General features: G+C 38.5%; 1 protein-coding gene across 8 annotated transcripts in view; it reads left to right on the top strand.

Annotated features, from left to right (window-relative positions):
• The window catches only part of LOC140729083 (multiple PDZ domain protein), a 224,435-nt gene that overhangs the window by 160,030 nt on the left and 42,432 nt on the right, over positions 1–21,973 (top strand). For 7 of the 8 annotated variants that reach the window (XM_073048416.1, XM_073048413.1, XM_073048414.1 and 4 more), the window contains 2 exons: positions 2,523–2,615; positions 3,597–3,671. In XM_073048416.1, the coding sequence (XP_072904517.1) occupies positions 2,523–2,615; positions 3,597–3,671 (168 nt within the window). The remainder of the gene's footprint in view (positions 1–2,522; positions 2,616–3,596; positions 3,672–21,973) is intronic. The other variant, XM_073048417.1, reaches the window with a different exon arrangement.

Raw genomic sequence — 21,973 nt, 5'->3', positions numbered from 1 at the left:
CAGTAGCTTTTCTATAGCCCAGAATAAATAGTCCTCTAGTTAAACCTGGAAGTAGCTGAAAAATACACAAAGCTTCATTGGTGAATTGGTGTGTGTCGTGGGAAGCTGATTGGTTATCATCGCCAGCCCACCTGTTCCATCTGACTTTCAAGGTTTGTCTTCAAATTTTCATAATTGTAACATCCAATTCAACTCCAGTCAACTTGACTGAAACCTTATGCAATTTATTCATGAGATGCTGATGTCCCTAGCAATGCCAGTGTTACAAATTCCTCATTTTCCTTTAAGAATCAACCATAAACAGGGTTTGGATCCACATATAGGCCAGATTGGCTAAGACTAAGAGGTGCCAACTATGATTCACCAGTTCTGGGAATGTGAAGATCATCTGCTGTCTGAGTGGCATGTTAGTTCTCAATAGAGAGTACTTTTTTAAAAGCAGAGGAATAGAAAAAGTGTTTTGAGAGATAACCATGATAAATTGGGTTTTGATTCTACTTTCCCTGACTTCAGAAAATTTTCCATTAAAGCAGCAGTATTTTTGTTACAAGATTGGATGATAATTGCACCAATTTTCTGTGAGAGTAATAACCATCTTTAGTATTGCTGCTTCTAACATTGAAATACATTTATTATCAAAGTCACCATTTACAACCCTTAGATTGGTTTTCTTGCAGGCATACTTAGTAAATCTAACAACCATAAAGAATAAAGGAGAGATCACACCCAACACGTTGGACAAACAGCCCAAGTGCAAAAGACAACAAACTGCGCAAATACAAAATTTAAAAATTAATAGAAATAAATAAGCAATAAATATTGAGATCGTTAGATGAACAGTTTTTGAAAGTGAGTCTATAGGTAGTGGGAACAGTTCAGTGTGGGGACGAGTGAAATTGAGTGAAGATATCCATACTGGTTCAAAAGCCTGATGGTTGAGGTGTAATAACTGTTTCTGATCCTGGTGGTGAGTTCTGAGGCTCATGGACCTTCATACTGATAGCAGCAGCAAGGAGAGCATGGCCTGTGTCATGGAGCCCTTGATGACTGATGCCGCTTTCTTGCAACAGCACTTCGTGTAGATGGGATCAGTGCATGGGAGGGCTTTGCCCATGATTAATTGGACTGTATCCACTACTTTTTGTAGTATTTTCTGTACAAGGGCATTGGTGTATCCATGCAGGCCAATCGACATACTCTCCACCGCATACCTATAGAAGTTTGTCAGAGCTTGTTTTTTCTTCCTCTGACTGGCTTATGGACCGTTGGTTTCCTCCTCGTGAAGTCAATAATCAGCTCCTTGGTTTTGCTGACATTGAGTGAGAGGTGTTTGTTGTAGTACCATTCTTGCCAGATTTTACATCTCCCTCCTATATGCTGATTCATCAGCACCTTTGATTCCACCAGTGGCAGTGGTGTCATCAGCAAACTTAAATATGGAGCTGTGCTTAGCACCGCAGTCAAAGTGTAAAGTGAGTAGATCTGAGGCCTAAACACACAGGCTTATGGTGCATCTGTGCTGAAGGAGGTTGTGGAGAAGATGTTGTTCAATCCAAACTGAATGGGGTCTGCAACTGAGGAAATTGAGGATCCAATTGCACAAGGAGGAATTGAGGCAAAGGTCTTGAAGCTTATGATTAATTTTGAAGGGGTGATGGAATTAAATTCCGAGATGCTTTCAATAAAGAGCATCCTGGTGTATGCATCTTTGCTGTTCAGCTGTTCCAGGGCTGAGTGAAGAGCCAATGAAATGGCATCTGTTGTGGAACTGTTTTGCCACGAGGATCCAAGTCGCTTCTCAGGCAGAAGTTGATACATTTCATCACCAAGTTCTCAAAATACTTCACTGTAGATCTAATTGCTATTGAACGATAGTCATTAAGGCAGGTTTCTGCATTCTTCTTAGGCACCGGTATAATTGAAATTTGCTTGAAGCAGGTGGGTACCTCAGACTACCAAAGTGAGAAGTTAAAGATATTTGATGACCACTCCAGCCAGTTGAGCAGCACAGGTACTCCTTCTGGGCCAGATGTTTTCTTCAGGTTCACCCTCCATAAGGGTGCTATCACGTCAGCCTCAGAAACTGAAATTGCAGGGTCATTGGGGGCTCTGGGAGTTCGTAAGGGTTCCTCCATGTTTTGTCGGTCAAAGTGAGCATAGACGGCATTGAGCTCATCTGGAAGCTAAGCCCTGTTGCCACCTTGATTTCAGTTTGTAGTAGGTAATAGCATTCAAGCCCTGCCACAGCTGTTGAACGTCCTTCACTGATCCAAGTTTAGTCTGAAATTACCACTTCGCCTGTGAGATGGCTTTCTGGAAATCATGCCTAAACCTCTTGTTCTTACTTAGTCACCAGACCTGAATGTCAATGATCTGGTCCTCTGCAGATTGTGGATCTCATGATTCAACCAGGGCTTCTGTTTGGGGAAGACTCTGAATGATTTTGTGGGAATACACTCATCTATGGAGTCTATATATCTGAATATGTCAATGGAAAGCTAAACATGTCCTTACTTGTATAGGATCAAAGTGGACTAGGAATTGCAATTAGTGAAGAGAGTACCAATGATGGAGTGGTTATCAAGAATCTAACAGAAAATGGAACAGCATCAAAGGTAAGTTTGAAGAAAAAAACAACCTAGTACATTTCAGAGGACACTTCACTATATCAGAGCATGCTGAAGTATATTACACCCAGTAGATTGTTCTTAAAGGAGATAGTTACACAAATAGAAGGAGGCAAAGTTCAGAAATACTTTTAGTGATGTTAATTGATGGCTGACCTTTTCCAACTTTCCTTATCATCTTTGAAATAGTAACATGGGATTTTCTACTCTAATAAATTAACAGTACTTCACCTTAGATTTTGTGCTGGAAATCCAAGGTCTTCTAACCCAGTTGAAAATACAATAATTTAATGATCAGTTGATTCACTGATTTAGCAATGTAAACTTGAGTCATATCATAAAAAAAACAAAAAGTTCTCTTCATAGCTTTTAACAAAAATCATACATGAATGGTTTCATTTGTTGAACCATTAACTTCTGGTAGTAGACTGGTAGAGATATCTATGAACTGAATTGAGATTTACATAAAATATTTAAGACTTACTGTTTTAAAAAAAAGTCCAAGTTGCACCTAAGGTGGGGGGCATGGGTTTAGTGGATAGCTCCTACCAGATGAATTGTAAGCAGTAGGAACAGTCCTTACACAACAACATTTGACACCAGGGTATTGTCATTGCTTGAAAGAAAACTCTCAAAGAAGTAGTCATTAGGCCAGGTGTTTAGATGATGATGGTGGGGAAAGAGAGTCACAGAAAAATGTTGCTGTTGACAGTGGATTAACTCGATGATGGAAAATGAGAAAGATCAGGGGTATACTTATGGAACCTGAGGGTAGCAGTGGTGTGTTTGGGTAGGAGTGGTCACTGAAAAAACAAACAAGAACTTCCCTCATAAAAGATGAACTTTTTGAGCACCTTGGAAATAGCCCCAGTGGAACTTGGAAAATGCTGAATAGGCCTCAGCACCCCAGTGTTTGCATCAGAGGGTGACAACATCATTATTGAAAGTTTAAGTTTTGTGTTTTTATAGGATGGAAGAGTTAAAGTTGGGGATCGAATCTTGGCTGTGGATGATGAACCTGTTGCAGGTCATCCAATAGAAAAGGTATCTATTAAATATTTAATTCTACTTGCTGTATAGTGTATTTACGGTGCTTTGTAGAAGTATTAAGCTCCCAACTTTTAGTTCACATAAATGAGTATTGTAACCAGAGATTTTGATCAATTTCACTGAGAATTTTTATTTGTGAATCATATTCTCCTTTTTTCACAGAGCCCAAAAAATGGAGAATTGTAAAACATGAAAAATTCAGATTTCAAAAACTGAAACGTCAGCAGTTCAAAAGTATTCATTGCCCTTTGCTCAGTACTTAGCTAAATCATCTCTAGCAGTTATATGTAGCCAGTAATAACTGTCTCTAATAGTAGGTGTCTCTATTAGCTGTGCACATTGTGATGGAGCAAGATTTGCCCATTCCTCCTTGCAAAATTGCTCAAGTTCTGCCAGGTTAGTTGGGGAGTGGCAGTTGACAGCAATCTTGAGGCCTTGCCAAAGATGAACAGGTTAAGGTCAGAACTCTAACTGCACCATTCAAGGACATCAATTTTCTTTATTTGAAGCCACTCCATGGTTGTCTGGCAGTGTGCTTTGGGTTATTGCCTGGCTGAAAAATGAAGTTCCTCCCAGTTTAAACTTTCTGGTAGAGGCATTTCTTCAGGATCTCAATGTATTTAACAGCATTCATCTTCCCATGAATGCTGACCAAATTTCCTGTCCCTATTGCTGAAAAGCATCCCCATAGCATGATGCTACCTCCACCACGCTTTACAATATGGATGGTGTTAACTGTCTGATGTGCAGTATTAAATTTATGCCACGAAGTTGAAGCTAAAAAGTTCCACTTTAGTGTTATCAAAGCACAACTCCATCTACATCTTTACATTATCTTTTAAGTGACACTTTGCAAAGTCTTAACAGGCAACAATATGCTTTGTTTCCTTGCCACTCTTCCATAAATACTATTTTTTGTGCAAGGCCTTAGAGATTGTGGAGTCATGAACTTCATTTACTGTTGCTGCCGCTGACTTCTGCAGCTCATTCAAAGTGACTGTTAATTGTCACAGTAGTCTCTCTGACAAGTGCCTTTCTTCAACACCTGGGCCTGACCTAGGCAGTGTAGTTGTGGTTTTGCATTTTTTTGCACTTTTTCACATTGAGCTCCAAAGCATTTTTTTTTGCCTTTAAGATGTTCTTGTACCCTTCCACAGATTTGTTATTCTCTAATATAATTTCCCTGACTTGCCTTGAATGCTCCTTTGTCTTCATATTTGTTTAGTCTGTTTGAAATCTACCATACTGTTGGGTATTCTTAGGAATTCATTTAAAACAAGTGATCCTCCAATTTTCTATATCAACAAATTGGATGAGTTCGTATTGCACCAGAGGAAAATTAGTACAGTAAGTATAAAGGGAATGAATACTTTTTCAGCCTCTCAATTATGGTTTTAAATTTTTAGTAAATATTCTCTTCTTCCACCACTGGTACATCTTGACTGAAGTGTGTACCATTTATAAAAATGCAGTGTTTTCATCAGCAATTCCCAAACATGACTCCTACAACCAGGAGGGACATCTGCCATCTGCAAATTCCTTTCATGTTGTGTGATGTCCAATTTTGGAGCTATATCACCATTTTGTTATTGTTGGAAATCTGTCCTCTACAGAAGTACCCTAGCAACGGAGACTAAAGCAGTTCAGAAAAGTTAGACTCCTAAACCTATCGATGCTTGAAATTATAAGTATTGAACATACCCAGTCTCTGATTAACATTAAACTTAATTTTCTAAAGCTGTATATTTCTTTCTATCATCAGCGAAGCAACTTATTTCAAACAAAAAAACATTAATTTATATTTATGTTAATTAGCTACTGCAAATTAATCCAAATTGATAGGTGGATTTTAGAATAAGGGGAAATTTGAGAATGTAGAGGATTAGGTTACAATAAAAGTTAGTGAGGAACGGGATCCCTCTGGCAGCTGGTATTATTTTGATGGACTGAAATACCTCCTGTGTTTGAGGGAAGTTTAGAAATTTGTTCACATTCTAGGCCATTTCCAAATGTTCATCTTAAATTGATTTAAAACCCATCTTTAGTTCATTTTTTATGATCTATATGTTGAATCATAGACAAGTTCATCTGTTACTGAGATGGTATACAGATCATTTTAGTTATAAATATAAATAATATATGTAATAGGAGATTAATATTTGACACATTTGAAAATGCAATGTCTATCATTTACATAATGGTATCAGTGTATCTAAGCTGAAATATTGCTCGGTGCTGAATTGGGCATTTAACTAAAGGTTTGGTGTTTTCATACTGTGCCATAAAGCCCTGAAAAAATGTCTCTTTTATTTTGTTCCTTCTAATTTGGTCATTTCAAAATTGTCCACCTCTACCAGCATGTTAGTGGAAAAGAAATTTGTTCTAGTTGTTTGCTCAGCAGAAGCAAGATAATCCGTTACTAATTGTCCAAGTCTTATCTCAAAGAATGAAAGAGAACTGCAAAGTAAAGTTGGAGTTGTGTGGACAAGTGGACAAGAGAACTGAGTTCTGAAATTTATTGGCAGGAGCTGCTTAGAATATCAGTCTCTTTTTCCTAAGGGTGCCCAACCTAATTAAGATACTATCTGCATATTAAAAAGGCAGTGGCATTACCTTGAACATTTTTCAAATATTTTTAAACACACTTTATTTTTTATCTCAGTGCCTCACCTCCTAAGCACATGTTGCATTAATATTCCTGTTAGTAAATCCATTAAACTCAGCATTTTTGTTCTCTTCAAGTCCTTGTGAGTCTCTTTCTCTGAACTTTCCTCCTTGAGCAGATGAGAATGTATATTAATTGCTTCCTTCAGTACTGTCTTCTTCAGGTCACAGATTCAGACACCAGGAGCTTTTGCTTTCCACATCTAGCAGTTTAAGTTAGACTCCAGATTCATTTGTGGAGCCTCACTCAGTCAGAGTACTTGTGCCTCTCAGCTCTTCATATGCACTGAAAGTTGTCACAGAGTCCTGGATCACTGAAGGAGAAAAGCCAGCCCACAAACTGGATGGGAAATTCAGCTACCAGTGTCCATCTCCACTGCTGAACAAGCAAATGCTGAAGATCTTTGACAATTACTCACCTTCCAACTTGAAATGATAGGAACCAGTATCTGTTTATAAGACCATAAGATGCAGGAGCAGAATTAGGCCATTTGGCCCATCAAGTCTGCTCTGCCATTTCATCATGGGTGATCCATTTCCTTCTCAACCCCATTCTCTTGCCTTCTTCCCATAACCTTTCATGCCCTGACTAACCAAGAACCTATCAACCTCTGCCTTAAATGTCCCCAGTGACCTGTGGCAATGAATTCCACAGATTCACCACCCCCTGACTATAAAGGAATTCATCCTCATCTTTGTTTTAAATGACATCCCTCCATTTTAAAAAAAAATTATTTATTATTTTTTTAGAAAATTACAAAGAATAAATGTAATGAAAAATTAGTAAGAAAAAGAAAAATAATATTAATCCTCCCCCCTCCCCTTAACCCTCACCCCCTTAACCCTTATCTAAAGAAAGAAAAAAAAAGAAAGAAAGAAGAAAAAGATTGACTGGATATCGGAGGATCCCCACATGCTCCATGGAGTTCAAAATAATTTTAATATTTATTTTTACTTTCCCCAATTACTTTATAATTTTATCTTCAAAGGACCTATATATTTAATCCCATCTTTTGTAGGTATGGGAGCCAGATTTTCAAAAATATATCATATTCATTTCTTAGATTATATGTAATTTTTTCAAGTGGAATACAACTATATATTTCATTATTCCAACGATCCATAGTTAAATATAAATCAGATTTCCAAGTAACTGCGATAACTTTTTTAGCTACTGCCAGTGCAATTTTTATAAATTTTTTCTGATACTTATTCAATTTAAGTTTCGGTATTGTGTTACGTACCCCGTAACTGGGTCACTTACCAGCAAAGATAGAGAGGTCCGTTGAAGTCTGATGGTACTATTTTTAACGGTATTTATTGATAAAGATACACAAAAATAATATCAATGCAAACATACAGATAATATACGTCATCAATACTAAATCTAAAAGCGCGGGTATAATAATAATCAATAAGAAATAGCTCTATTGTTGTCTAGGGGATAATGTATTGTCCGATGGAAATATAAAAGTCACTTTAGTTCATTCAGGCTGCAGCCTTTGGTTGGAGTCAAGAGAGAGAGATTTTGGGAACTTGCCCGATTTTCCTCTTTTATGATGTCGATCCTTCGAAATGTCGTCGGTGTCCTTTTTTCCTTTTAGCTAAGCCGTTCTTCCGTGGTCAGTCCCGCCAATCCCAGGCAACAGGAAAGGACGCACGTGGGCCCCACCGGCTGTCGCTATTAAACGCTGTCACGGGATTTCCAGCGTTTCTCCTGGTGCGTCTAAAGGGGTTGTTCCCCAGACCTTCTTTTATCCTTACTCACGGGGTCTCAGATGTCAATCAGGTTGGAATGATGCCATCCCTCAACCAGCCCACTTTGTTCATTCCCTGAGGGCTTCAAATTAATAGTACAGTACTCAATACACAATTCCGTCTCCAAGAGACAATGGCCGTTTTCCGTGGCTTTGTATCGCTGAGGGGCCAGGACATTCCAAACCCCTTGTGGATTCTGTGTGTCACTCTCTCTCATTTCCTGGGTCCCAGACCCGCATTAATAGCGATCTCTCAAAAAGGAGGGGGCTACTTTGTACCCTTCAGCCCCTCAGAGTTGGGGCACAGTCGTAACACCCCCTTTCTTCAACACGTTTTTACCATTGGTAAAAACCAAGTAATACAGAGTCTTACAGGATTTTAGAATCTAACACAATACAAAAGTTTTTTTTACCGAATAATAGTTATACATTCAATTCAGCATCTAAACAGTTAACGATTACATTGTCACTTCCTTTAATATCTTAACATCTTGTACCTTACTAAAGTCTTGTAGCATCAGACTCCAATTTAATAACCACCTATTTTTTATTTTCTTTCCTTCAGCAAACAAAAACTAAAGAGTTGTGACCTTAGCTTACGTGTATACTACAAAAGTTCATGCAAAATACTAATCTTTATGTTACTTTCAAACTTAACAGTCAAGCTTCCATGGGGATTGTCTTTATTATTCACATGCTTTGTCGAAATCCCTTAAAACCGGCTTCTGCTATTTAAAAATGGCGTCCCATTAACCCTTGCCTCTTTTCCAGTTAAATCCCACGTGGTGAGCTTGTGCACCCTGGCGAAATAGACTTTCGCCCGCTCCTTTCATAGGAGTTATTTTATCAACAATGTGTTCCAAACTTAGACCATTTTCCGAATTTCCACACAATTCTTTAATTTTACGCAAGTTGCTAGTTTTCTCTTCAGGACCCTTCAGGCGATTAGTTCTCAATGCCAGCGATCCCTCTTTGTTCAAACAGCATTTTGAATTCTGCGGTTTCACACCACACTCTGGAATAACAATAGCGTGTGGGGCCCCTTTACCTTCCAACTCAACCTGTAATTGATTCACAGGCACCGCGGTACCAAGCCATTGTCTCTGTAGCCTGGTTGCTGCGTCTGACATCAATCCAGACTTTAAATTTTCTTCATTCGATTTGGAAACTACACTTTTCCCTTTTCCTTCAATAATAATATTCACCTCACCACCTGTTATCTCCTCACTAACTTTTAACACACCTTCGAGCACAAACACCTAGGAACTCTCACTTCCCACTATTACCAAGGTTAACCCTTTCTTCACTGAACCAAGTCCATCTGACCCACAAGGACTGCATTCCTTTTCAACTGAATCAAATACCTCAGACTTTTTCTGAGCTCCATTACTAGGTTCAGTACCACATGCATCCACATCTTGGACACACTCAAATGGGACATTTGCCTCTTCCAGGCTTACAACACCCATACCCTGTTCAAATTCTAAATTCCCCTGATTCTCCCAGCTACTCTCTGGGCAACTCCCTTCCGGAGTAAACTCTACCCCGCGGGCTGAAACAACCTCATCTGCCAACCCAGCAGACTTCTTCAAGGTAAGGGCACCCTTTTCATCTAGGGCTGCCCTCATTTCATTATCGGGAACACCTTTAGAATTTTCAACTTCTTCAAACAGTTCTGCCAAACCAGACAGATCATCCATGTCCAACCCTGGACCATTTAACAGCTTTATCTGTTTCTCATCTTTATTTCATGCCTCTATAAATTTTCTCCTCGCTAAGGGGAGGTCTACCTCCTCTCCCTTACTCTCTTTCATTATACTACTCTTCGTTTTACCACCCTTTAAACCCTCGTGGTACAGGGTCGGTAAAAACGTCTCGGCCAAATCGATACTGGCCGGATTTAAACTGCTCTCGTTCTCAGCTGCCTTTCTCGACATGCTGCGAGTGATCGCGCATGCGGGATAGATCTTGGAATCTAGGGGCGGGGCCTCCACCGGTTGTCTCGTCAGCTTCATTGCTGACCAAACCTTACCACCAGCTAAATCATTACCCAGAAGGACGTCCGCGTCAGTTCTCGGGAATTCTGATCACACCCCCATTTCAACTGGTCCAGATACCAGCTCACAATTCATAATGATCCTATGCAAGGGCACCGTTTCTGTCCCTTTTCCTATTCCTTTCACAGCTACCATTCCCGTCTTGCGACCAAAATCGAGTACCTTACTGCTAATCAATGACAGTTCAGCTCCCGTGTCTCTCCAGATCCGCACGGGAACTGGTGGGTCTCCCTCTCTCACAGACACGGTTCCGTTTGACATACAAGTCTCAGACCCTTCTCGTACTCTGTCTACCCGGGGCTCTCTTGTCGATTTACTGATTACCACGGCACATCCTATAGGGACTACGGCTTTCCATTTTCTTGTCTCCTTCCTCGGAGCAAAGCACCTAGATGCAATATGTCCCCCCTCTCTGGCCGTCTTGCTTCTCCTCCTCAATCTTACCACTAGCTCCCAGCGGGACCTCTGCCTCAGCCGGCGGGCTTTCTCTATCGTTCCCACGGTCTCTCTGGTAACTTTTTTCGAGGAAAACTTTGTCTTGTGGGTTAGGGCATATTCATCTGCGAACCTAGCAAATTCGGAGATGGACTTATTCGGCTTCTCATTCAAATACATCCGGATATCCTCCGAAACACAACCTTTAAATTCCTCAATCATAATTAACTCCCTGAGACGCCAAAAATCCTCTTCCACTGTTTTTGCCGTACACCAGCGATCCAAGAGCACACCCTTCTCATAGGCAAACTCGGTATACGTCTGATTCCACCCTTTCTTTAAATTTCTGAACTTTTGTCTATACGCTTCAGGTACCAATTCGTAGGTCCGGAGAATGGCTTCCTTTACTTTGTCATAATTCTCCGCCTCTTCCTCCTCTATGGACAACGCCGCATATGCCTGTTGTGCCTTCCCTTTTAACACACTTTGTAACAACGCCACCCACTGCTCTTTGGGCCACTTCTGATTCACTGCCACCTTTTCAAAAAGCAAGAAATAACTATCAACATCCGTCTCCTCGAACGGAGGCACTACCCTCAACTCCCGACTAACATTAAACCGCTCCTCTCGGTCTGACCCTTGAGTTCTTCACTCTTGCCTTAATTTCTCCATATCCAAGTCATGTTGCCTCTGTTTCTCCGCCTCCCTCTCCTTCTCGGCTCTTTTCTTTTCTTTCTCAGCTGCTTCCAGCTGTTTTAACTGCACTTCATGCTCCCTTTGTTTCTCAGCTCTGTCCTGCTCTAGCTCCTTTAGCTGGAGCTCATGCTCCCTTTTCACCTCTAACTCCTTTAGCTGGAGCGCATGCTCCCTTTGCTTGTCGGCTCTTTCTTTTTCTCTCTCAGCTCTTTCCTTTTCCTTTTCAGCTGCTTCCAGCTGCTTTAGCTGGAACTCATGCTCCCTCTTCCTCTGTTCCGCGTCCAGCCTCAATTTCTCCAACTCTAACTGAGCCGTCCCACTAGCTGGTACCTTTTCAAGGATATTATCCAATACCTCAGCTGCAAACACATTCTTCCGAATATAATACTGAGTTATGGCCCTTCGCACCTCCTGCTTTTTCATTGACTACCTCACCTCTGCGAGGTTTAGTCCCTTCGCAATATTTATCAAGTCAGATTTGGTGGCCGCTTCTAGCGCCTCCAGAGTTGGGTTTTCTATAAATTCATCCACGTCCATCTTTGCTGGTTTCCCGTCTGGCTACCCGCGTACCAGATCCAAGTTTGGACTTACAAGCCCGATTCACTGGCTCCCCAATTTGGTATCAAATCCCGGACGAGCCTCCAAGTTGTTACGTACCCCGTAACTGGGTCACTTACCAGCAAAGATAGAGAGGTCCGTTGAAGTCTGATGGTACTATTTTTAACGGTATTTATTGATAAAGATACACAAATATAATATCAATGCAAACATACAGATAATATACGTCGTCAATACTAAATCTAAAAGTGCGGGTATAATAATAATCAATAAGAAATAGCTCTATTGTTGTCTAGGGGATAATGTATTGTCCGATGGAAATATAAAAGTCACTTTAGTTCATTCAGGCTGCAGCCTTTGGTTGGAGTCAAGAGAGAGAGATTTTGGGAACTTGCCCGATTTTCCTCTTTTATGATGTCGATCCTTCGAAATGTCGTCGGTGTCCTTTTTTCCTTTTAGCTAAGCCGTTCTTCCGTGGTCAGTCCCGCCAATCCCAGGCAACAGGAAAGGATGCACGTGGGCCCCACCGGCTGTCGCTATTAAACGCTGTCACGGGATTTCCAGCGTTTCTCCTGGTGCGTCTAAAGGGGTTGTTCCCCAGACCTTCTTTTATCCTTACTCACGGGGTCTCAGATGTCAATCAGGTTGGAATGATGCCATCCCTCAACCAGCCCACTTTGGTCATTCCCTGAGGGCGTCAATGAATAGTACAGTACTCAATACACAATTCCGTCTCCAAGAGACAATGGCCGTTTTCCGTGGCTTTGTATCGCTGAGGGGCCAGGACATTCCAAACCCCTTGTGGATTCTGCGTGTCTCTCTCTCATTTCCTGGGTCCCAGACCCACATTAATAGCGATCTTGCGATTCTCAAAAAGGAGGGGGCTACTTTGTACCTCTTCGGCCCCTCAGAGTTGGGGCACAGTCGTAACAATTGTCCCTTCAATATCTCCTAATAAAAATAATATTGGACAATGTGGGAGTTGTACTCCAGTAATTTGTTCCAATAAAAGTCTTAGATTTATCCAAAATGGTTGAATTTTAAAACAAGACCAAGTAGAATGTAAAAAAGTACCAATTTCTTGATTACATCGAAAACATTGGTCAGACATATTTGAATTTAATCTATTTATTTTCTGTGGTGTTATATATAATTGATGTAAAAAATTATATTGTATTAATCTAAGTTGAACATTTATTGTATTTCTCATACTATCAGAACATAATCTTGACCTTTTCCATCAATTTTAACATTCAAATCAGATTTCCATTTTTGTCTTGATTTATGAATTCCAGATTCAATTGTCTGTTTTTGAATCAAATTGTACATACAAGATGTAAATTTTTTAATTTTTCCTTTTTGAATTAATATTTCTATTTCACTAGGTTTTGGCATCAACATTGTTTGACCCAGCTTTTCTCGTAAATAAGCCTTTAATTGAAAATAACAGAAAAGAGTGTTGTTTGATATTTTATATTTATTTTTTAATTGATCAAACGACACCAATATACCTCCTTCAGAACAATCACCTATATATTTAATCCCCTTTTGGAACCAATTATGTAAAAGTTTATTATCCATTATAAAAGGAATAAGCCTATTTTGAATTAAAGTTCTTTTTGCTAACAAAGATTTCTTTATCTCATCGTCCATATTTACCTTATTCCATAAATCTATCAAGTGTCTTAATATAGGAGATTCTTTTTTTTCCCGTATCCATTTGGATTCCCATTTATATATAAAATCTTCTGGTATGTTTTCTCCTATCTTATCTAATTCTATTCTAATCCATGCCGGGTTTTTTTTCATCAAAAAAAGACGCAATAAATCTAAGTTGATTTGCTTTATAATAATTCTTAAAATTTGTAAGTTGTAACCCTCCTAAATCAAATTTACATGTCAATTTTTCCAATGATATTCTTGACATCTTTCCTTTCTAAAGAAATTTCCTTACATATTTATTCAGTTCTTGAAAAAACTTCTGAGGTAATTGTATTGGTAAAGTTTGGAATAAATATTGCAATCTAGGAAATATATTCATTTTTACAGCATTAACTCTACCTATTAATGTTATTGGTAACATCATCCATTTATCAAGATCCTCTTTTATTTTTTTTAATAATGGCAAATAATTTTGTTTATATAAATTTTTTACATCATTTTCAACTCTAATACCTAAATATTTTATCCCATTTATTGACCATTGAAATTGAGTTACTAATCAACATTGATTATAATTTCCTTTGGTAAGGGGTAAAATTTCACTTTTATCCCAATTTACTTTATACCCTGATACTTTCCCATATTCTTCCAATCTAAAAGATAATCTTTGCAAAGATTGCAATGGGTTTGTTAAATAAATCAAAACATCATCAGCAAATAAATTAATCTTATATTCTTCTTGATTAACTCTAAAGCCCCCAATGTCTGAATCTGTTCTAATTAATTCAGCTAATGGTTCTATTGCCAATATAAATAAAGCAGGTGATAATGGGCAGCCTTGTCTAGTTGACCTCGTTAAGCAAAATGATTTTGAAATCTGACCATTTGTAACTACTTTAGCTTGAGGATTAGTATTTAAGGTTTTAATTCATTGTATAAAAGATTTTCCTAACTCATATTTTTCCAATGCCTTAAATAAAAAATCCCATTCCAATCTATCAAATGCTCTTTCTGCATCCAAAGCAACTGCCACACTCATTTCCTCTCTTTTTTGTGCCAAATGAATTATACTAAGTAACCGTTGATTATCCATTATCCAATTATCCATTGATTGTCTGTTTTTAATAAAACCTGTTTGATCCATATGTATTAATTTTGGTAAATATTTAGATATTATATTAGATAAAATTTTTGCTATTATTTTATAATCTGTATTCAACAAAGAAATAGGTCTATATGATGTTGGTTTTAAAGGATCTCTATTTTTTTGGCAATACAGTTATGATCGCTGTTAAAAAAGATTGTGGGAGTTTATGCATTCTTTCCACTTGATATATTAATTCCATAAAAGGAGGAATTAATAAATCTTGAAATTTTTTATAAAATTCAGGAGGAAAACCATCTTCTCCTAGGGATTTATTACTCTGAAGTGATCCTAAAGCTTCTTCAACCTCTTTTAATGTAAAGGGCATATCTAATCCTTTCTGTTCTTCCAAATTTAATTTTGGAAGGGTTATTTGTGATAAAAATTTATCTATCTCAGCAATCTTATTTTGTGATTCTGATTGATATAGTTCAGTGTAAAATTTTTTAAAAGTTTCATTAATTTCTAAAGGTTTATAAGTAACCTTATTTACACTTGTTCTAATTGCATTTATTGTTTTAGAAGCCTGTTCTGTTTTCAACTGCCAAGCAAGAATCTTATGTGATCTTTCACCTAATTCGTAATATTTCTGTTTAGTTCTCATAATTACTTTTTCTGTACGATATGTCTGGAGTGTATTATATTGTAATTTTTTATTAACAAGTTGTCTTCGTTTTTCTTCTGTCGTAGATCTTTGAGATTCTTTTTCTAACTTTATGATATCTTTTTCCAATTGATCTATTTCTACCATGTATTCCTTCTTAATTTTAGATGTATAACTTATAATCTGACCCCTTAAATATGCTTTCATTGCTTCCCATAATACAATTTTATCCTCAACTGAATGTAAATTTGTATCAAAAAAAAATTGAATCTGTTTATTCATAAAATCACAAAAATCTTGACGTTTTAATAAAATTGAATTAAATCTCCATCTATAGATCCTTATCCATCATTATCATTGTCATTATCAAGGGGGAATGATCTGACAGTATTCTTGCTTTATATTCCACACTTTTCACTCTATCCTGAATATTTTTGATAATAAAAAAAATCAATCCTTGAGTAAGTTTTATGTCTATTTGAATAAAATGAATAATCTCTTTCTCTTGGATTAATTTTTCTCCATATATCAATCAGGTTTAAATCTTTCATTAATGATAAAGTTAGTTTTATTACTTTTGATTTTGTAGGAACTTTAGTTGACCTATCCAAGACTGGATCTAAACAAAAATTAAAATCTCCACCTATCAATATTTTATCATGTGCATCAGCCAAGTTCAGAAAAACTTCTTGTATGAATTTTGCATCATTTTCATTTGGTGCATAAATGTTCATAAAAGTCCATAATTCTGAAAAAATTTGACAATGTATTAATCACATATCTCACCAACAGAATCAATTACTACATTTTGTATTTTAATTGGTAAAGTTTTATTAACCAAAATTGCAACTCCTCTCGATTTTGAATTAAATGAAGCTGCAATGACATTTCCAACCCAATCTCTCTTTAATTTCTTATGTTCTATTTCTGTTAAATGTGTTTCTTGTAAAAAAGCTATATCTCCTTTCATTTGCTTAATATATGTTAAAACTCTTTTTCTTTTCACAGGTCCATTAAGTCCATTAACATTAAAACTTTAAAAATTAAGTAAATTAATCACTCATAATACCTTGGGAACTCTTTGAAATTCTCCATGTTGCTATGAGTCTCTCCCCAACCATCCAGGCAAAAAAGAAGAAAAATAGGAAAAAGGTAACTAATATATAAGAAAAAAAAACAAAATACCCCCCCCACTAATGTTGCGAATAAAAAGAACACAACATTACCCCCCCCCCCATTTTACGGGTCATGGCAATCGCCATGATTGTACACGTGAAACTCGCAGCCATCGATCAGGAGCTCCTCCAGCTCCCCCGCAAAAAAAAAAGAAAGAAAATATATTAGTGAAGAAAAAAAAGAGAATAATTAATGTCTCTACTCCCAATTAATACTCTTCAACTATTTTTGTTTTCCTTATAAATGTCCGTCAAGTCCAACCTTATTTCAGTCTTCATCATTAGTCCACTTCATTTCTATAATTCTTTACTCCTCTTCGTGGACATCAGGTAATTCTTGTACAAATTTCTCCACTTTCCGGTAGTCAACGAAAAATCTTCTTTCTTCGTTATCCAGGAAAATTATCAATTTTGCTGGGTAGTTCAATAAAAATTTATAGCCCTTTTCCCATAAAGATTTTATCACTGGATTAAATTCCTTCTGCCTCTTCAGAAGATCGTAACTTATTTCTGGATAAAAAAAAACTCTTTTCCCTTCTATTATCAATGGCCCATTTCTCTTTTTAGCACCTTGAGTAGCTGCCTTCAAGATCATTTCTTTATATTGATACCTTAAGCATTTTATCAAAATTGATCTTGGATTTTGATCTTGTTGAGGTCTTGGTCTTAAAGCTCTGTGTACTCTTTCAATTTCAATTACTTGGCTTCTTTCATTTCCAAAATTTTCGGAATCCATTCTTGAAAGAATTTTATTGGATTTTCTCCCTCTGTACCTTCCATAAGACCAACAATTTTAATATTATTTCGTCTACTAGAGTTTTCAAGCGCATCTATTTTTTCCAACGTCCGTTTTCTTTCTATTGTCCAGGCAAGATTATTGTCTTCTATCTTATCTATTCTTTCAGTGTTTTCTTCCATTTTTACTTCCATCTCTTTAACTTTATTATCCATCTTCTTTTGTTTTTCCACCACATTATCGAGTGTATTCTGCATCCTTCTTATAGCTTTTATTTCATTCATCATATATATCAGGATATCTCTTATGTCTCCTTTAATCTCTTCCTTCTTTTCCTCTTCTTCATCCTCTGTATTTCCCAAAGAATCTGATTCCACTTCTGATTCACTTCCAGCCATAGTTGGGATTTGTAGTTTTGTTAATATCTGTTCATGCATACTTGTTTCTTCGTGCATGCATTGTTCTTGCCGTTTCTTCTTAGAGACCGCCGACATTGCTGCAACTTCCTGTCCCACATCATCAGAAGTGCCATGCACTTCGCCGGGAGGAGATCCAACTTGAGTCCGAGGCTTTGCCGAGACGGTTAGGTCTTCTTCCCCGCCGATTTGCGCAGTCTTCAAAGTAGTAGCTTTCTTCTGTTTTGGTTTAGGAGCCATATCCAAAAATAATCCTGAGTTACTTATAAATAGTTTCTAGTAGGTATTTATTAATTCTTCATCATTTAAACCCTATTTCATTACTTTTTACGAGGGAGCTGGATTCTCAACGTCTCGACCCTACGTCATCACGTGACGTCCCCCACATCCCTCCATTTTGAGGCTGTGCCTCCTGGTCGGAGACTCCCCCACCAAAGGAAATATCTTCTTCACAATCACTCCATCTAGGCCTTTCAACATTTGATACGTTTCAGTGAGACTCCCCCTCCTTTTTCCAAATTCCGGTGAGTATAGACACAAAGCCTTCATTCACTGCTCGTATGATAACCCTTTCATTCCTGAACCTCCTGTAAGCCCTCCAACGTCAGCACATCCTTAAGTAAGGGGCCCAAAACTGGTCACAATACTCCAAGTGAGGCCTTACCAGAGCTGTATACAGCCTCAGCATTACATCCATGCTTTTATGTTCTCGTCCTCGTAAAATCAATGCTAACATTGCATTTGCCTTCCTCATCAACAAATCAACCTGCAAATTAACCTTTAGGGAATCCTGCACAAGGACTCTAAATCCCTCTGTACCTTTGATTTTTGAATTTTCTCCCCGTTTAGAAAGTAGTCTAAGCTTTTATTCCTTCTACCAAACTGCATGACAATACATTTCCTGACACTATTCCATCTGCCAGCACTTTGCCCATTCTCATGATCTAAGTAATTTCTTCTGGAACCTCTTTGTTCCTCAACACTACTTACCCCTCCAGCTATCTTCATATCATCCGCCTACTTGGCCACAAAACCATCAATATCGTCATCCGAATCATTAACCGCCACATAAAGGAAACCTTTCTGCCCATTTTTGGACTCCTGCCAATCAATCAATGCCCCATCCATGCAAGTATATTTCCTGTAATACACTGGGCTCTTGTTTAGCAGCTTTGTGTGCGGCACCTTGTCAAAGGTATTCTGAAAATCCAAGTACACAACATCCACCAATTTTCCTTTGTCTATTCTGTTTTTTGGAGCCTATGATGTGCATTTTGGAGATCATTTGGGTGTTTCAGCACTCTGCAGTCTCCAAGAAGATTCTGAGAGGCAGAGGTGGCTTCCGGGAACCTCATGGTGAGAAGGCTGCAGGGTGCAAGCCGATGTTTGACTCCATTTCGCTGATTAGAGCTTCCATTTGTTTGCCAATTAAAGCAACGAGGGAGGTTGAAACATCAGGACACATGTGGAAGGTACACGCCAGCTGCCTACCTTCTGATCGCTGGTAGGATCACTCCACTTCCAGAGAGGGAAGACTGTCTTTTGATTGCTGTTGGGATTGCTCTGCTACGGAGAGGGGAAGACTACTTTTTGATCACTGGTGGGATCACTCTGCTACGGAAAAGGAAAGGACTGTCACTGGTCCTGGAGAATGTTATCCAGGTTTTCTGCATTGTGGATATGGATTTAGACAATAGATTTTTATCAGTCTTGAGAGTTTTTCATATTCTGTGGCTTTTGCCCAATCTGTCTCTTTTTTCATGTGGGGGCAGGGGTGCAATGTGCCTGTTTTGATTATGTTCATTTTTGTGTGGGGAGGAGGGATTTAGATGTTGATGATCATACTGCTTTTCTTCCTTGGCTTCATGGTAATCTGGAGAAGACTTTCAGAGTTGTATACTTTGATAATTAATGAACCTTTGTAATCTCTTCAAAAAAAATCCAATAGATTTGTCAGGCAAGATTTTCCCTTAAGGAAACCATGCTGACTTTGGCCTATTTTGTCATGTGCCTCCAAGTAGCCTGAAACCACAAGCTTAACTATCAATCCCTATATCTTCCTAACTACTGTGGTCAGGTTTACTGGCCTATAATTTCCTTTTTTTTCCTGCTTCCCTCCCTACTTGAAGAGTGGAGTAACATTTGCACATTTCCAGTCTTCCAGAACCATGCCAGGATTTCATGATTCTTGAAAGATCATTACTAATGCCTCTACAATCTCTTCAACTACCACTTTTAGAACCCTGGGTTGTAGTCCATCAGGTCCAGGTGACTTATTTACCTTCAGACCTGTCAGTTTCCCAAGCACATCTCCCTAATAATAACAACTGTACACACTTCTGTTCCTTGAAACTGTCAAGCTTTCAGTATAATACTAGTGTCTTCCGCAGTGAAGACTGGTGCAAATTATTTATTAAGTTTGACTGCCATTTCATTGTATCCCTGTACTACCTCTCCAGCATCATTTCCAGTGGTCCAATATCTACTCTCAGCTTTTGTTTCCTATATATATCTGAAAAATCTTTTGGTATCATTTTACAAATTATTGGCTATCTTTGTATTTCCTCTCCCCCTACCTTTGTGTTTTTCTAAGTTCCATTTTGTTGGCAAACAGAGCCTTTATGCACTAGGCCTTGTAGCTCTAAACCATTTTGTTACAGTACATACCCATCTCCTCTTTAATGAATGTGCTGATTGCTCTCTTCCAGTTCTGTGATCAGCTTCCTTCTATATTCCAGTGCTCTGAAATACGGAAAGAAGCCATTCAGCCTCCACTCCAGAATTATGGTCACTCAACATTGATCTTTGAGTTGCAGTACTCGGACATGGTTCCATACATGCACACTTGGAAGCCATCGACTCATTCACTGAAGTGTGCAAGAGAATGGCTATTATGCTAAATATCCACATAAGAAAGGTCTTCCACCTAACTTATGCCATTGGTCAATGATGTTTCCAACCATAAAAATCTTCAGCGAAACCCTGGAAAATATGCACCATTTCCCATTATTCAGGAGCCATCACTCAGTGTTACCTCCAAAGCCACATCAGGACAAGAATGTTCAAGGGTTAAGTTTTCAAACTCAGCAGAAAGCTCATAATCCACTGGGCAGCAGTTACTCCCTAGCTTCTGATTAGCTGTGGGGAAATAGACTCCTACATTCAAAACACCAGAGAATTGCTACCAACTCTGCAGGATTTTCCAAATTGATTGGCAGAATAACTGAACCAACATCAGGGTTCTCTCTAAAGCTAACCTTACCAGCAAAAACGATCTAGTTGCTTTCAGCTGAACTTTGCTCACAATACTGGATTTTACTGCAAGCTCTGTCATAGGGAGGAAGGCAGAGGAAATGATTTGCTATTTTCAAGGTCTCCTTGAAGAAAAAAAATACCATCCTCACCAACTCAGATGTACAGTACAGAAATGGGTCCTTTGTGCCAACACATCTATGCCAGCCTTTTGGCCAACTACACGAATCACATGTCACTATATTACGACCATCTTCTAGCCTTTTCTGTGTTAGTGCCTGTCTTAAAACCTCTTAAACAAATTACATCACCTCCTTAGGGAGTGAGTTCTGGATATTAACATCATAATGTTTTAAATAAATGTTCCCCTCAAGTCCTTGTAGAACAACTTCCTCTTACCTTAAACCTTTGCCGTCTTGTTTTTAATATCCTCACTCTGGGAAACAGATTGTGACTAACCACACTACCTATGCCTCTTTGAACTTTTAGACTCATGGAATTGTATAGCACGGAAATGTGCCTTTCGACCCAAGTGGTCCATGCCGGCCAAGGTGCCCCATCCAAGCTAATGTTTGCCCTGTAATCTTCTAAACTTTTCCAATCTATATGCGTGCCTGACTGAAATTTTTGTAAGTTACTGTACCTGCCTTGGCCATCTGTCAGTTCATTCTACATAGATTTCACCCTTTGTATAAGAAAAAAAGTTGCCCCTTGTTACAAGAATCACCCCTTGTAATAATGATGAGAGAGGCACAGAAGGAATCTGTATTTACTGACAAGTAACTTTTATTGTCTCAACTTAAAGGCACGCGGGTTCACAAAGTAAATACCTGTGTGGACCCCACTAGAATCCCTGACCCTCCATGAACCGTCAATGAAGAGAAGAAGTATTACCCAGGAATGGAGTCTACACTGGCCAGGCATTCCTCATGGCTCCGATCTCCATGTGTCCGTGGAGTCCTCCTTATCTTTGATGGTTGTTCTCTGATTACTGGAGAGTTATCAATATGTATTTGGAGCCCCGACTCTTATAGTGTTCCTCATCAGTTGAACTGGTGCATTTCCATCCCATTGGTTCAAGGACACCTGCCCTACCTGGGTCACCTTCTTACTGGTTCTAGTCCAGATCTGCAACCAGTG

Source organism: Hemitrygon akajei, chromosome 6 (assembly GCF_048418815.1).
Source record: "Hemitrygon akajei chromosome 6, sHemAka1.3, whole genome shotgun sequence".
NCBI classification, from domain to species: domain Eukaryota; kingdom Metazoa; phylum Chordata; class Chondrichthyes; order Myliobatiformes; family Dasyatidae; genus Hemitrygon; species Hemitrygon akajei.
This window is presented reverse-complemented; position numbering and strand designations above follow the sequence as displayed.